General features: G+C 38.3%; 1 protein-coding gene across 2 annotated transcripts in view; it reads left to right on the top strand.

Moving 5' to 3' along the window:
- The window catches only part of LOC125465087 (3-hydroxyisobutyrate dehydrogenase, mitochondrial-like), a 135,244-nt gene that overhangs the window by 30,214 nt on the left and 87,400 nt on the right, over nucleotides 1-17,630 (top strand). For both annotated transcript variants that reach the window (XM_048558208.1, XM_048558217.2), the window contains 2 exons: nucleotides 2,114-2,223; nucleotides 3,390-3,511. In XM_048558208.1, the coding sequence (XP_048414165.1) occupies nucleotides 2,114-2,223; nucleotides 3,390-3,511 (232 nt within the window). The remainder of the gene's footprint in view (nucleotides 1-2,113; nucleotides 2,224-3,389; nucleotides 3,512-17,630) is intronic.

Raw genomic sequence — 17,630 nt, 5'->3', positions numbered from 1 at the left:
TCTTTTCACCACTTATGGTGCTCTATCCACCTTCCATTATCACCTCCTCATCTCTATTTATTTCAGAGTCCCCTTCCCCTCCCCTATTTCTGAAGAAGGCGCAAGACCTGAACCATCAGCCTTCCTGCTCTGCTGCTTGGCCTGCTGTGTTCATCCAGCTCTACAGCTTATCTCAATTTCTCCAGCATCAACAGTTCTTACAATCTCATCTTTGCCTTTTGTTTATTGTTTCTTATCTCCACCATATAGATCCTGTTTCTTCTTATCCAAGACATAATCAGACAATGAAACACTGCAGTGGTTTGTACTAGTGTGATGAGAGAATAAATAGGAATTCGACCAATCTTCAATGCTGTGCATCAAATCAACATACTAACCGTGTTGACTGACCTTGACGTGCAGTTGCTTTTTCATTTAGCCAAAGGATGATTTGTGTCAAAAGCAGGCAGTTGCGATAGGGTTAGGGTTGCTTTTTTTTTCACAACCAAAAGACATGTGCTTTGCTTCCACCAGTACCATCAGGCACTGTATTCCCTGACCCAGCCCAGTGGCCTGGAACTGCAGTAAAAGATCTGTTTTGTATAACAGTCCACATTCAGGCTTTCCCAATTTGGCCCTAACTGAGACAGTGTCTACATTCAGAACATTGAGATCCTTCAGAAGTGTTTCTCCCTGTGACTCCTGAAACGTGCACTCGCAGCGATGCGCTGGCATCTCCTAGCATTACAATCAAGCCTACCCCAGCTCACAGCCTCCCTCCTATGGCATGTCCATCCTGGGCATCCTGCAGTGCCACAACTTTGCCACCTGAAGGATGCAGGAACAGCAACTTGTATTCCGCTTGGGAACCCTGCAGCCCAATAGTATCAATGTGGACTTCAAGCTTCAAAATCTCCCCTCCCCCTACCGCATCCTAAAACCAGACCAGCTCGTTCCTTCCTCCCCACCCCAGCTCCTACCTACCAACCTCATCCCACCCCCTTGACCTGACCATCTGCCCTGGACTGACCTACCTCCCCACTTACACTCTCGTTTTACTGGCTCTGTCCCCACCTCTTTGACTGGTTCGGTTCATCTCCACCTATCATTTTTTTAAATCTGTCTTCTATCTGCCTACCCCCACCCACCTCCTTATTTATTTCAGACTCTTCCCCACCCCTGCCATTTCTGAAGAAGGGTCTAGGCCCGAAACATCAGCCTTCCTGCTCCTCTGATGCTGCGTTCAACACTGTGTAGACAAGAAGGGTTTTGATGATCTGTTTCTTTGCCTTTGCACATTTGTAGCTACCAACAGTGTCCATTTCATGGTGTAGTTCTTGGGAGCACCAAGAGGTTGTTGACATGAGTCCAAAAGCATCACGGCTGTTGTGTTTTCATGATACTGGTTATTGGTTAAATTTGGTCAGGACACGAGCTATTTTTTTAAATTAAAAGTACTGTCATCAAAATTTTTTTCTTTCTCCCTGCAAGAGCAGAAGAATCGTCAGTATAATATCTTAACCAAAGTACAGTGCTTCTGATGTTGCAGTGCTGCACTGAGTGGCATGGCAACATATGCTTTCTCCTGAAGTTTCAAGTCTCTGGAATTTGACTTGAAGCCAAGACTGCCTCAGTCAGAGGTACAACTGTGACTTCTGAATCATTCGTAACGTCTGTGATCATGCCTCTCTTTGCATCTGTCATTTAACACTGAGGGTTAGATGAGGCAGGGTGGAGTGTAAATGTTGGCAAGCCCAGTTGGTCCAAACAGACTGTTTGTTTGCTTTCCTTTTTATTCAGCTTTGTTTTTGCATGTTCCTGTTCTTGCATTTGTGAAGCCTATTCTCTGCAGATTAAATGTCAACTTTTATTTTCAAAATTCACTTTGTCTTCTTAACTAAGGTTAAACACACCATTACAATGTGTTTATCCTGTATATCCTTAATGTTTATGCCGTTACTGATATACCTGTTTCTTGGCAAGTAGAATGTTACTCCTGAAGTGCAAAACGTAAATATTCTTTCATACTTGACTCTTTATCTGGTGTCCCCAAGTTTAAGCCATTTACTTTCCTGGTTTTGTTCCTTTTAAAATGTGGTGAGAATACATTTTTTGTCCCCTTTTTGTTTCATAGATCATGGGGTCTCCTGCAGAAGTAGCTGAGCGAGCTGATAGAGTCATAACTATGCTGCCATCAAGCCCTCATGTGATTGATGTTTACACTGGTCCAAATGGCATTTTAAAGTAGGTATACTCCTTTAATATTAGTTTTAAGCAGTTGAAATTTGTTGATCATGTGCTAAACTGTGGAATAACAGCAGTGATAATAACATTCGGCCCTTGTCTCCCCTAATAGAGTCCCAGGAAATTGTTTGGGGACCTGGGTTCGAATTCAGATGGTGGAATTTGAATTTAATAAAAATCCAGAATTGAGACTCTACTGATGTTATCTCTCTTGTGGAACAAACTTCTGTTTCAGTAATGTCCTTCAGGAAAGAAAACCACCATCCTTGCCCAGATTCGTCCACATGTGACTCCAGGCCAACAGCAAAGTTGTTGACTCTTAACTGCTCTCTGGGCGATTATTAATGGGCAGTAAATAATGGTGTGGCCAGTGATATCCGCATCTTATGAATTTAAAACAAAAGATGCACCTTAACCTGTCGTCATTCTTTCTCAATCTATTATGTCTAAGCACAGAAATTTATCTGTAGATTTTTTTATATGTAAAAGAAATTGACATGTTTTAATAAACTAATCTTTATGGTTGTACGATTTATTTAGACCATTACCTTATTTTTTGATTTTAAATATCATCTGACTCTATAACTGGCATATTGTAAGAGGAGTTATAGAAGAATTATTTCCTCTGGTGAAGCTTGGATTAATCCTGCCAAGCTTGAATTTTTTATTGCATTTTTAAAAAATAAAGTACATTTTATGACAATTATTGGTGAACTCCAGTTCCTTGATTTTTATCGTTCCTCTTCAGCATATAATTTTGCCAGATTTCATTGTTCTAGCCGTAGAAATGTGTCAATTAGTAATATGACAAGATGATATTACAAGAAGACTTTGACAAAGGCATATGCAGGTTATATGATTGTTACTGGAAAGTGTGGATATTAGGATCAGGTTCAGCTGTGTTGTGATGCCTTCCTTTTTCTGACCTTCCACAGGATTTTTTAGGTAACCATGAAGTCCAATTAATGCTATTAAAATCCCATCTGAATTGCCATCTTGCAATTTGGGGGATGTTTTCTGTGTGAGAACAGGTCTTGACCTAATTTACAGATGTGATAGCATTGTTGATTTTGTTGCTCTGAGGGTAACGTTTTTGTTCCCGGTGAATCAGTTGTCCAATAGTTTATAACCTGATTTTGAGCTAGCTTTCCATATTTGCTTTGCAGAAAAATTAAGAAAGGCTCATTGCTAATTGACTCGAGCACCATCGATCCAGCTGTTTCTAAAGAAATGGCCAAAGATGCAGAAAAGATTGGAGCAACGTTCATGGATGCGCCTGTATCAGGAGGTATGTGTTCTTGAGAAGGACTGGAGGCTTAGACCAGCAGTGTTCCACAGGAATCAGTGCTGTCCACATTTGTCTGTCATCTGTATTCTCCTCCAAGTCACTTATATAAAAGGCATGATTAGTAAATTTGTGGTATAGTGAAAAACATCTAAGATTACAAAGAAATCTTGATCAGTTTGGCCAATGGGCTGAATAGTGGCAGATAGCATTTAATTGCAACTTTATTGCATTTTGGTAATACAAGCAAGGACAGGACTTATTAATGGTAAGGTGTGGGGAGTGTTGTAGAACAGATGTGGGGTTCAGGTGCGTAACTCTGAAATATACATTATATGTAGATAGGGTGGTTAAGAAGGTGCTTGGCATACTTGCCTTCATTGACTCCTTTTTGAGTATGAGTTGTGATGTCATGTTGAAATTAAATAGGGCCTTGGTGAGGCCTCTTCTGGCATATTGTGTGCAGTTCTGGTTACCCTGTTATGGGAAGGATATTATTAAACTGGGAGAGGGCTCAGAAGCAATTTACCAGATGTTGCTGGGAATGGAGGGTTTGAGATATAAAGAAAAGTAAAAAGACTGGGATTTGTTTCTTGCTCTTTTTGTTTGGGGGTGGGGCATGCAACATACAAAAAGGACTAAAGATTGGACTTGCTGACACCAGGAGAATGTGCACGAGCAGTTTATTTTTCACTTGTAAATTAGGTGACAAATGCTTTTTAAAGTTAACAATATATTGGCTAAGAGATGTTTAATTGAATTTTTAATTTTATAAATTAGCATAATACTGGCCAAGCCTGTGTGCACAATCAGAAATATTCAATGGGCATGTACAGTCAGCAGTCATCCAGACAATGATTTAGGCTATAGTTGAAGTATTAAACAAGAAAACCAAAAGGATTGCAGATGCTGGAAATCAGAAGCAAACAGAAATTACTCGAGCGAAAGAGTTAAGCAGAACTGGAGAAGGGCCATTAGAATCGGTTAACTCTGCTTTCTGTCCATGAATGCTGCCAAATCTGAGTTTATGCTGGCAACTTTTTTAAATAGATGAAGTATTGCCTAAAATTTGGGCATCTTTAAAAATGTTTGGTGTATAATGATCATCTGGACTGATGCGAAGAGCAAGAGGTTATGCTGGTGAAATCTGCCCATAACAAAAATAAACCATTTGTCAAAGGTCTGGCCAAGTTTCTTTTAAAACTGTAGTGGATCGTTTTGTATTTATTTTCATACCTGTGTCAATACAGGTTGGACAATACAGGTACCATCCATTCACAAATGGAGAGAAGGGATTTAACACTGTTACACAGGCAATTAAAATATGGATGCTTACAAGATATAATTGACACTGGACAAGACATTTTGTGTATTGCAAACAGAATGATGGATGGTTGGTGTGTTATACTTTGTACTTCAGATTTTGCAAAAGGTAGTGCTTAACTTAGATGTAACCAGTTAAGCAGCTTCCTGAGAACTCAACGAAAAGAGTTACTTGACTATAAGTGGAATATATTTCTTGCGGGATAGACAGACCTCACTTAAAGATCTGACTGCATTGTGCTATACTGTGAAAGGCATTTAAGCAAATTATAATGCTGTGTTTTGCTTTTATGGAATATGATGCTAAATGTGGATCAACTGCACAGTTGGTACTTAATTTTGGCAGAAGAAATGTCTACAAAGTAAAATATGTCTGCTGTTTGAAATGGCCTGTCATATGAATAAAGTCATTAGTAGTGGGACAGATGGTTTGTCAGCTTGTGTTTTACTGTGAAATTGAACAGTGAGGGCGTTACGTGTACTGTCTTGGATGGTTTGGTTGCCATCTACCTTCCTGAGCAGGTACATTGCATTATCTACAAGTATGAACACATTGTCAGTACAGCTGCTCTTATCATAGAGCTATGAGTCTGCTTGAATCAGAGGGAGAGAGCAGGGAAATAAAAGCAGCCAGGCCTATGTTTTAATCAAAGCAAGGGTTAATCCTATTGTTTGCCACACAGTACATGGGTGGGAGTTTGTGTTCAGGTTGAAGAGATGATGTGCATAAACACTTAAAGGAGACTAGAAGATTTGTCAAGCCTGGGACACAAGGAAAGAATCATCAATGTGACCTTTGTAATGCAAATCAGTTCTGGGGATTAGAAGTTACTTGGCTGAGTAAGAGAGAAAGCTGGTATCGGGAGTGGAGGATAGCTTTGGACCGGCTCTGGGAGAATAATGTCTGCAAGGGGCAGTGGTGAGTGTTTTTTCTCTTAAAACTAAATTACAGAAAGACTTTGCTGTTTTATCATACAAGTTGTGTACTAAATTGTGCATGGACAGTGTGTACATTTTAGTTTATTGCAATACATGTTTAAAAATGTGAAATCTTGTGTTTCCTTTTAGATGGTCACTGTAAATTGGAATTGTTTTGAAAGTTACCAGCCTCCATGAGGATTGTAGTGGGATAAGTATTTGTTGGCTGTTGCACTGTGGGGAGGGGAGAAAAAACTTTGACACAATCAGTGGGAATAGATTTTTTCTCCCACTTTTTTTTGTTCTGCAATTTCCCAGTGCAGTTCTGCATGTGTGGCCACCCTGGTATCTTGAATAGTCAAATGGTTGTTTGTAGGCTGTTTGTTTGACTGAAGGGCACTCTCTATGACCTGAATCTGTACTGATGCTGACACAAACAAACAAGTTTCCAGCAGGGGACATCAGTTGATGATCAAAGCTTTGGAATATCTTTCTTCCTTGTCTAGAGGCTGCAGGCACCCCTGCCACTGCCTCTGCTGAGATTTACTAATTTGGTATGGGTGAAAAATTCAAGTTTGTTACTGTGATCTTGTGACTCTTCACACAGATTATGCTTGTGCTGATTTTAGTTAACATGCTTAAATTGAATCTTTTACTTTTTAAAATAAGTAATAATTTAGAATTCAAAACTGTGTTGCTGATTTTGTTGTGGAGAAATTGAGTACTGAAAACAATGGTAGTTTTAATTGTGTTCAGCAATACTTGCTGCTGACTTAATTGTGCCCAGGCTCTTCATTTTAAAAGTAGCTCCAGATGGAGCACATTATTTAGGACATTTGGACTGTAAAATACTACCTTGCAGTCTATTAGCATGAATATTTTTTCCAAGTGAATGGAATGTTTGTTCTTGAAGAATTCTTCAAATAATATAGCATTTTGCTTTTAACCTCACTGTGATTATCAATAATTCAAACTTGGGTGTGTTTTTTGGAATATTGTGCATTAACATTGATCCAAATCTTCTGTCTACAGATCATTAGAGATTGGGTAAATGTTTGGAAATGTGTCAGAGCCTGTGGAAGTTCTGACTCAAACATGTATTTTCAGAAGTTACCTGAAATGTTAAACTTTTGGACGGATTGATTTTCCACAACTTGGGACTTGCAGGGAAGAATGCCTCCAACCCTGAACTCCTAGTGGTAATATGGTGTGCCTCTGATTAGTCAGCGTAACTCAACATGGGAATACAACTCGCCACCCCTGCCACTTCACTCACCCACCCCAAGTACCCGACACCACTATTGAACAGATGTGACCACACCGCCTCATAGTCTGACTGTACTGAACTTCCCTCTCTCCAGCCCTGCTTTGACTGGCTGTTGCTTTTGTCTTGACCATCTCCAAACGCCCACATTTGTTCACTTCAAAGGTTTGAGATCCTTGAAAATTGCCTTGTATACGGCAGCTATCGTAAAAAGTGTGCATGTCCTCTCCTTCCCCAACTCTCATGTCCACCGCACCCTACAGCGGCAGCGCTATGCATGTCTGCTCTTTCAGGCTGGTGTCAGACCTTGCATTAGAGAGGGAGTAACAGACAGTACCCATATTCCATTGCCAAGGCCATGTGATTCAGCCAATACTACTTCTGCAAGTGAAAATAAGGAGGTTTTAAAATACTGAGCCGTTTGTTACTCTTCTGGTCTACAGATTCGGTGACTAATTACAGCACCTGAATATGGTCCTGACTATATCAAATTAAACACAGATTAACAAATGCAATTTGTGGGTTTTTAATTCAGTATGCACGCTTTTGCTGTGGTGCCTGGTTTCTAAGAGATTTTAAGCAATGAACTGGAATCATACTGAGCTTTTTAAGGTTGAGGGCGCATGCAGATATTTGCATCTCTGCATTCCTGATTGCATAGGTACTGTGACTTTAAGTGAATGTTGTGTTTGGGTGGGAAAATGTCCACATTTCTCAGGCATACATTTGGCAAGCGCTTCTTAGCTGTGGAACATTGTTTTAATAGTACAACTGGAATTAGTTACTACTTGCTGTCTGCTAGTAGCTTTAATTCTTTACAGGTTTTTATGTAGTTAACATTTTTCTTGCATGTAATTTTACGGATGTGCTTTGTACATGGAATTGCTCCAATCTTCAGGTCTCATCTGTGGATAAGAATCTAAATATATCTTCACTCGTGAGATCTAATTAATTTATTACAGTCTCACCTTTTTTCTTTGTGCTTTGAATTCTAGTTAAGGATATTGTGTATACTGGATACAAAATGTAAATGTGGAAGAAAGCAAATTAATTAAAACATTACTAACTGATACTATTTTTTAGTATGTATGCGTATACTTTCTCCTTAAAAGTGGGGATGGATAGATAAAGAGATAGCTACTCAGTACTTTGAGTGTCTGTCTGGGTAAGGAAGGAAGTAGAGTTGGGGCCACAATTGAATCAACCGTGATTTTATCAAATTTTGGAAGTAGACTTGCGACAGAATGGCCTCCTCTTGTTCCTTTTTGTATGTTCATGTACATCTCTCTCGGATGCCTTTTATTGTCCGATCTGCCTCACTTGCATACTAAAAGATTTGGCAGTAATTAACCAGCTACTTTTATGTAATTCAAAAGAAACTGATACTTTGGTGTTTTGGCACAATGTTTTCTTTTGTCAAGCCGGAAAAGTTCTAATCCACGTATGAATAGAGCAGATAGTTATGGTTTCATCAAGGATAGTAATGAGTTGTAAAAGGATAACTTCAAAAATTTAAAGTTGTCTGTTGAGCTGGAGTTTTTGTTTAAGCAGGGCATTTAATTTCTGTATGGGAAGCATTTGTATCTTTAGCATGTCTTTGTATGTTGAATTGCTTTCGAATAGAATTTAGGAAGTTCAAATGGTACTCATTTACTTCAGTGCCAAAATCAATACTTTCTCATGATTGCCTTTTTTAAAATGATAGCAAGTAGACATGCACAATCGTATCAATCTGTCCTTGATTTAAGGAGATGTCTGGTATTATACACATCAAATGCTCAGATTACTTTAGAGGCTTCTAACATGAGTTAATGACAGCTTTACTCAACTTGGGACTTAGTGGAAAATGAAGCTGGGCTGTAATTTACCTCTCCAAGTCCATAAAGTTTAGGATATGGGGATCGTGTGGCCCTTGATTTAGATTGTTTGTTTATCAGCTGGCGCCTGGTCTGGAGTTGAGATTTGTAGATGTAAATCTCTGACAGAACTTGGAAACTCCTGCAGGCTACTTTGTTTATGACTTGGGATAAAGTGAGTTGAAAGCTGTCTTAACCACAAATAGTAATGCATGGAGGTTAATATCTGGACCACTTTATCAAAGTCCCTTTTGTTTCAGAGGTTTTGACTTCTGACTGTGTTTCTTGATAGATATATTAAGGGAGGTTGCTGTCATCGAGTATACACTTTAAAAAATGATTCACCAGTACATTAGCTATTAGAACTGAATCTGCCCATTTTTGTGCTTTTCTCATGACCATAACATTGAACTCGCTAAGTAGTTCACAAAAAAGAAAACCTAGCATTCAGTAATGTTGCAACATCAGTGCATGGATGTCAATCAGCATAATTTGGCCATTATTAGTTTAAGAAAAGTTGCATCTTTCTGTTTTGCTGTGTGCTTATTAAATTATATGTTTAAATTGTGAAACAAAATTATATTAAATGTCATTGGTCGCTAGGCTGTGAAAATTATGTATCTAAAACCGTTTAAGTTTTGGTTTCTCCAGATGCCCTGGAAAAAATTTAATGTGCATTTGGGATTTTGAGCTGACTGGTATTGAAGTGAAATTTGATGCTTAAACATCTTATTTACGCAGACTAGTCACTGATTTAATGTCATTATAGGTGAATGTTTTTTAAAGAAATTCTGGTTATCGCAATATTGTTCATCCCTTTTGTTTCCCTGAGAAGTGCAGTTGCCTTGAATGACTTTGCTATTGTAGTGCTGATACTCCCACAAAGATGTCACTGATTTGCAAGATTTTAATCCAGTGACTAAAATAATTTAATCTTTTATATCCAAGATAGGGTGGTGTGGCGTGGTTTGCTTTAATCAGTGATCTGATGTTGATTGCAGAGCTGCCAGATGCAGTTAGGGGGAGTTTAGCTATGTCCATGCATCTCCTTTTTCTCCTTCCCTCCCCTCCTTTACCAATGACCTTTTTTCTTCAAATGTTCACTACTTGTTCTGATACTTCTGCAGAACATGAGTCAAAAACAGGTTTTCCTTACTATCTGGTCCCTGCTTTTCTTGCACTACCTGTAGCTCAGACCATGGGTGTCAATCTCCTGCTATCTCATTAGAGTAGCCATTCTTCACATGTCCTCAGGGATGATGGCAGGCTTTTCAGCTTTCGGAATCATTGACTCTTTCATGCTAGCTATTTGTGGAAGAGATTGCATTTTCCAATGGGAGCTCCTGGAGGGAAATATGAAGGATAATGCACTGGCCTCATTGCTGAGACCAGTTGTACTGTTTCCTGCATATTTAGGCTAACTGATCAATATTTGTGTGTAAAGAAATTGTTTTGAATTTCTGTCAAAATTCAATGTGCAACATAACTTATGTGATCTCCCATTGTCTGCTCATGACTGAGGTTTTAAAAGTAAAATATGAAAATGATTGAACGAGGTGCCTTGGGGTTATGGCATACTCAATTAAAATTACAAGCATTTTATGTGAAGGACAATTGTGTTTGAGTGACAAATATTTTAAAACTGCATCTTTTGTGATTTGGTTTATTTGAGCATTTGTGACTAAGTCATGTCATACTTTTAACCTCTTCATCCATGTGGCAGGGACTTTGCAGACTTTTTGATTTAAGCTTAGCTGGATTTCAGAATACTCTATCATAACATTGCCAGCAATTTATTCTCTAATGGAAAACGGTGAGTTGTCAGTGTAAATATTTTTAATTAATCTAGACTGGCGCTCTCTGAAAGAAAACATGCAAACCTGAAAAGTTGTGAAATTTTAGCCAACTGCTTGTGTTATATTGTACCTGGTTTTGCATATCTGATTCGCATCACTAACTGTACAAGCCTTGCATTAAAAATTTGATAGTATTAAGTTTACTGGAACTTACACAATACTTGTATCATAAAGTGTACCTCAAATGCCCTTTTATATTGTTAGTGAAAGTCAATCTTGCTTCTCTGTTCCTTCCAATAATCCACTTTTTGGGAAGAAAAACTTTCTTGGTTAGTAAATAAAATGTCTTTGTGTGGCCTCCTGAAACAGGCCACTCTTGAGTGGTTTAATTTTTTTACCCTAACTTGGTGCAATGCTGCACATGACCATGCTCACTGGTTTTCAAGGAAAACATCAACCATGTCATTTGTTAACACTGCTTTGGCATGTGTCTGGAGAACTGTCAAATTTACCTACTAACTTCCTAACTGGTAAGTTTTTTTTTCAATTGAATTGGAAAATATGACCATTCCATTCTCCTCCTAAACCCTGTACCCAGTTCAGTTCAGCTGCCATCCCAGTTATATTTTTACTTCTAAAAATTACTAATTGATTTCAAGCACAGGGCCTGTTACAAGCACTCCCAAGATTTGTAGAGTAAAATAGAAGGCTGGCCAAATCTGAAAGTGGGAACTAAGTAACTTTTGGTTTGGAATTGATTAAAGCCTGGAAATTGTGAACGATATTCAGTATGGTTTGGAGCTCATGGAATCATGGTTACACCACAGCAAGCTAATTTGTCTGTTGTGCTTATGCTGGTTATATCTAGAAGCAGTTAATCTAGTCTTTGCACTTCCCCATCGCCCTACAAGGTTTATCCCTTCTGACAGTTACCAAAAATATCTTTAACCTTGATTTGAATCTGCTTATACATCAGCTTGTGCAGTGTTCCAAATCCTAACTGCTTTTAAAAATTTTTCTATCATGGCTTTTATGTGTCATCTTTTAAATCAGTGTCTCCTGATTCTGTCTTCCAATGGAAATCTTTTTTAAAATTTACTTCATTTGTGGTTTTGAACCCATCTAGAAAATCCCTTGATCTTCTGTAATATGAACAGATGCATTCTCATCTGTTCATGTAACTGAAATTCACTGCCCTGGAAACAATTGTTATAAGTCTTTGCTTCTGCATCTTGTCTAATGTTTTCACAGCATTATTAAATTGTCATGTGCACAAACAGATGCACCGCTGCAGTTGAGGCTGGCAAGTGTTCAGTAAAGCTTTGTCATAACTACTTTTGCTTTTGTACTCTGAACATCGGTTCTAAAGCCTTGAGTTCAAGACCAATTGAATTATTTTTTAATATGCAAATCATGTCTTTCAACATACTCAGCATCCAGAAGTATAACATTTGTTCAGAAATGTGGTAGTAACTATGTAAATGTAATCCATTAACTGAGATTGAGGCTAATACTCATGTATCTTGTACCAGCAGATGGCATTGTAGCCAAACCTGTTCAGCAATTGGACAGTTTTTTCTGAGGTACTAGTAAAATATGCCCTATCATACTATGAAAAAAGCCCTAAGCAAGGGTGATGAAGTGTTCAGTTGGTTCCTTCCTGAATAAAATCCATTTCTTCGAGAGGATTAATTTGGTGTGCAGCAGATTAAAAAAGATCCCTTTCAACATACTCTGAATTTATTGTTAGACAGGTATGCTTGAAGAAATTTAACCCTTATTTTGATTTGCAAAGCTATGAAAGAATTCTAGTGAAACCTCATTGGAATATCCAGTTTGATTCTAAACAATATAAATTGGGTATCGGCTAAAGCAAGTAGTTTACAGGACAGAATTAAAGAAGCAAATTTGATCGAGAGATCAATTTTTTTATTCTGAAATTTATTTGTTTGCAACCATGTGAAATTGTGCATGTGTACTGTTGTGGCCTAGAATGAATTGAAAGCCCCTGCAACTTGATTTCTAGTATTACATCACATTATGTTTCAGCGTTCTAGGATGCACTTACTTGCACAGCTGTCTAGATTTTAGCTCATTGACCAGTGGATATTCCTGATCCAAATTAAATTTGGAGCTCTGTACCAGTTATGTGAAAGCACATGCAGATATTCATTGAATCCCTTTTTATGCACAAAAATGGAACAGTTGTTTGGTGCTTTCACCCTTGGGAATGTTTTTGATTCCTGTGCCCAGCAGCCCTGCCCAAATTGTAATTGCACACAGCAGTTTGAGTCTCAGTTTTTCTTCTGTGATCTTAATGTTGTTTTGCTTCTCACACTTGGGTAATACCTTGGCATTTTTTTCAACAACACTGAATATGATATCCTTGTATGGACTCTTGTTGTTTCTGGCTTACATGTGGTGTGTAGTGTTACCTCGTGCTCCTCTAGTTCATTTGATAAATTTACCCTCCTATCTGTGAATGGCTGTTGCTTTTGCCTAAACCGTGTATGTTATTGATGGGGCGTTAACTCTGCATTGTGCTCTCCTTTTAAACTTGGTCCTTTTTAAAGTTGGTCACAAATCCTAATGGTTCCACTGGTTGCATCCAGAGTGCAGACAGTCCACTGACTCCATACATGGTTTAATTAAACTGGAGGGGTGGGTGTATTCAGATCTAATCTCAACTAAGAACAGCATGCTTTTATTGTCAGTTTTAGTTTGTAGCAAACTGCTCTGACTGTGTGGAATTAGCTTTGCCCATGTCATTTACTGATGCCCTGAAATCCTGGTTGTATTGAGAGACAAAGTTTGACAGTTTTTTAAAATGCGTTTTATAGCAAGCTTGTTTAGAAATCCAAGACCACCTTCGTTGTCAGTGGCAAGTCTGTACAGACCAACAATGTGAAATACATGTCACTGACCTTTTTAATGGTCTGTTGGATGCTCAATCAGCAGAAATGTGGCATCAAAAACCAGAAGCAAACTTTATTTGCCACCACTGGTATTGCCCTGAGTGATGCAGACAAGGGAACTACTCAAGTTGAAGGTTTGACCAGTTTTATTCCAGCACTTTTTTAATATAGCGGCCAAAATCTATTTATGTTGTTCAACAAATCATTGATTTCCTTTTCTCAAATGCTGATTTGCATATCTTTTTCTCACTGCCGTATAACTGACTATTCCCTATTCCCCACCAGCACCACTGCTGATTTAAGATTTCTTCAGTGGCTTTCTGGGCATGATTTTCTGAAAATCCTCTGGAGATTGACCAAGCCAGTTCTGGTCATTTTAAATAACTTGACCCAGTTGGTTGCAATAGGGAGCCAAATGTTTTGACCCTTCATGGTTTGGGTGCTGACCTGAAATAATAGTTTTTGTTTCTTTTTTTATTCTTTCCCCCTCATGAGCCATTCTACAACATTAGGACATGTACTTCTGACAAAAGACAAATTGTATAATAGCTTTAAAGCAGCAACATGAAAGTGTCTTTGGTCCTGTTTGCTGTTGAATAACTGAAAATTAAGTGTCAATGTGTCATTTGTAACACACTGTCTGGGTTGGAGCTCGACAAGGATGCAAAGTTAGCTCGTACTTTGTTTTTTGAAAACCAACTTGGACTATCTGTGAGATCTGTCTACAGTGGCACATCTGAAAATCTGTTTTGCCTCTGGTCATATGTGAACATGTCTTAGCTGTCTTTTGTGGGGTAATGACATATGTTCCTCTCCTCACCTCTCCCATTATAGAATAAATACTTAAATGGCTGGTTTATAAGCACCCACTTCAAAGATTGTTGAACCTATGCATAACATGAGTCAGACCAATGGATTAAAGTCCTTCAAGAATGAATGGCTAATGTGATATTGCATACTTTGGGCTATGATCTTCCCATGGTACACATGTAAAACTGTTTTTAGTTTTTTGTTTATGATTTAACTTTAGATATTATCAACATAAATTGGAAAGAAGGGTTACAAAATGTGTGGGCTTTTATGGTAGAGATTGAAGGGTGCACTGGTTTGTTTTGTAGTGCCACTCTGTTCTTAAATTTTAATTTTAACCAGATTGGTGATATGGCCTGTTTATGTAGGACTTTAAACTGTTAAATTTTTTTGTGTTCAGAACAAGTCAGCCAGGTTTCTTTTGTCAACAATCATTACCAGGTTTATTACCAAAACAAATTCCGCCCCCCAAAAAAAAACAAAGATGTAGCCCTTATTGTTAAACAACTTGCAAAAAGTATTCACGTTGCTACATTGGAGGAGAAATAAAAAACTTTATATAATGTGTGAACTTGAAAGCAGTTTGGCCAATTTAAAAGCCAAAATCTCTCAGAACTCTCAGGAAAAGGATAATTTTACATATGATCTGATTCCAAAGGTATTCTGCGCACACGCTGCTGGCATTTGTCTTCCTGCTACAGTTCTCATTGGCTGAATTTCTAATGATATCAGGCTGTGGGTTAGATTCCAAGAAAATCCCCTTCAGGAACAATGAATGGTGAAGATCACTTGATGGGATTTCATCTTGCTGTCTCTGCCTCTCAGTTTGCTTAGAGAAGGTGCACAATTAGCAGAAGGATCAATGAGCTGTTGATTCTCAGGTCAAATTTTGAGTTCCAAAATGCATTCATCTTATCCCACTCAACTGGGCCAAGTGATCTCATTGAAAGTTCTCCATTTTGTGCTAGCTCCATCTGAGCCCCTTGCGCCTAAGAGTTCTTTACATTATGTTATGAACCTTCTGTGGATTACCCCTCATGCAAGTATATTTTCCCTCAAGGGGCCCAAAAATGTTGACTGTATCCTGGCTGAGATACAAGCAATGCTTTGTATAAGTTGAGCAAAAATTCCCTATTTTTACACTCCATTTTCTTCTGATTCCAAAGGTCAGCATTCCATTTGCCTTTCTCATTACCAGCTGATTTTGTTTGCTAGCTTTTTGTGATTTTAATGCACAAGGAACCCCTAATCTGTCTTTGAAGTTTTCTGCAGTCTTTCTCCATATGAGTAATATTTCACTCCTTCTCTTGTCGAAGTCCATTACCCTTCATTTTCTTCTCTCCCCTGCCCCCCCGCAACATACATCGCATCTGCCAATGTATTGCCCATTCAGTCAGCCTGTGTATCTCTGCGGACTCCTTGTCTTTCTCATACTTGCCTATTTTGTCATCTATAAATCTGCCAAAGGTGCACTCATTGCCCTCATCCAAATTAGTCATGTCATTTTTTGTTTCTAAAAGAAATTGTGACCGTAGCACTTAGCTGTTTGGCATTCCACTAGTTACAGACTTGCCATCCTGCAAGTTACACCCCATCTCAATTCCTTGTCTGTTGAGCATGGGTAAAGGATTACGTAACTAATATACTACAACCAACATCATGGACTCTTAGCTTAAGTATCCTTTTATGAATAAAATTATGGAGCACCTCTTAAATCCAAATATATTACATTGCCTTTTTTAATCTAGGCAGCTCACTGCCTCATTAAACAAGCCTAATAAATTTGTCAGACATGATTCCTCCTTCATGAAGCCATACTGATTCTTGCTTATATTGGTATAAATACTCTGCTATTAAATCCTTTTATAATGGACTTGACCATTTTCCCCAGTAACAGTTGTTTAAACTAAATGGTCAGTGGTTATCCATTTGTCTCCTTGCCTTTTGTGTTGGATCAGATCAGACCAAACCCCCCCTCAATATTTTTAAATAGTCCAGACCCTAACTTTTTTCCTATTTTGAAGGTTAGATGTGATGTGCTTGTTCCAGCTGATACGTTCCAATGTGATAACCTCCCAAAAACACAACCATGGCAAAAAGGTAAATTCAGACACAGATTCTTGTGTGCAGTTCTCCAATCCAGGAGGAAATAAAATAGTGAGAGGTTTCAGAGCAAGTAGCAGCTAAGAATCGGTTACTGAGGCTTCTGACCCTTCTGGGAGCCCAAACAGCTTCTGACTTCTAAAGCTAAAAAACATCCAGAAAGCCTGGTCTCTGAGCTAGCAACTCCCAGTCCATTGTTAGACCTTACTTTTAAAAAAAAAATGTAAAGGCGTCCTAAGTTATTTAAGCCGTTCTTAGTAACCAGTTTGGTACCTCTGCCTTTAGAAATATTGCTTTTCCCAATTTAAAGCTCAGACAAAATAAACCTTTTAAAGTGACAGAATCGTCACACTTTTCTTAAACAAATGTATAATATTGGTAGTTTCCCAATCCTATGTAATCCAATGCTGCTTATAAGACTGCTACCAGTGCATCAATTAGCTGTGTTACTACTTTTTTTATACCCTAGAAATCAACCCATCATGACCAGGGAGTTATTGGCCTTTAGTCCTGTTACATTCCTTTAGTGACAGTTTTATTTAGTTGCTTTCTATAAACCCCCTCCTCCAGCATCCCAATCTCTGCCATCTTGATTATTTATTACTTCTGTTTGAATGTTGTTAGTATTTGCTGCAATGCATTTTATTCAACTCCTGTGCTATTCTTCTTCTGTTCCCCCTTTTTCCACTTACCATAAAGAAGCTCTTACTATTCATTTTGATATTATTTGCAAGTTTACCCTCAGTTTATTTATTTCCTCTTAGTCATCTTTTTGCTTTTTAAAATTTTCCGAATCATCTGGCTGACCACGTTATGGTCTTTGTTCTTCTTAGTTAACGATGGTTGACGTAACTCATTTCTAGAATTATTCTTCCTCAATGGAATATATCTTTTGTGAGCCATAGACTATTTTTTTAAATGTCTGCTATTGTTTCTGTCTGTTGCTAAACTGCTTCCCTGGTCGACTTCACCCGTCTCTACCCTCAATCCTTCTTGTAATTACTCTGATTTAAGTTTAGAGTTCTTTGCAGCAAATTTCCCACATTCCAACTGAATGTTGAAATCTGCAATGTTATGGTCATTGGTTCCCAGGGCATCTTTCTATTTGAGGGTAATATATTAAACTCTCCCTCATTA

The sequence above is a fragment of the Stegostoma tigrinum genome, chromosome 2 (genome assembly GCF_030684315.1).
Source record: "Stegostoma tigrinum isolate sSteTig4 chromosome 2, sSteTig4.hap1, whole genome shotgun sequence".
Lineage (NCBI taxonomy): Eukaryota > Metazoa > Chordata > Chondrichthyes > Orectolobiformes > Stegostomatidae > Stegostoma > Stegostoma tigrinum.
This window is presented reverse-complemented; position numbering and strand designations above follow the sequence as displayed.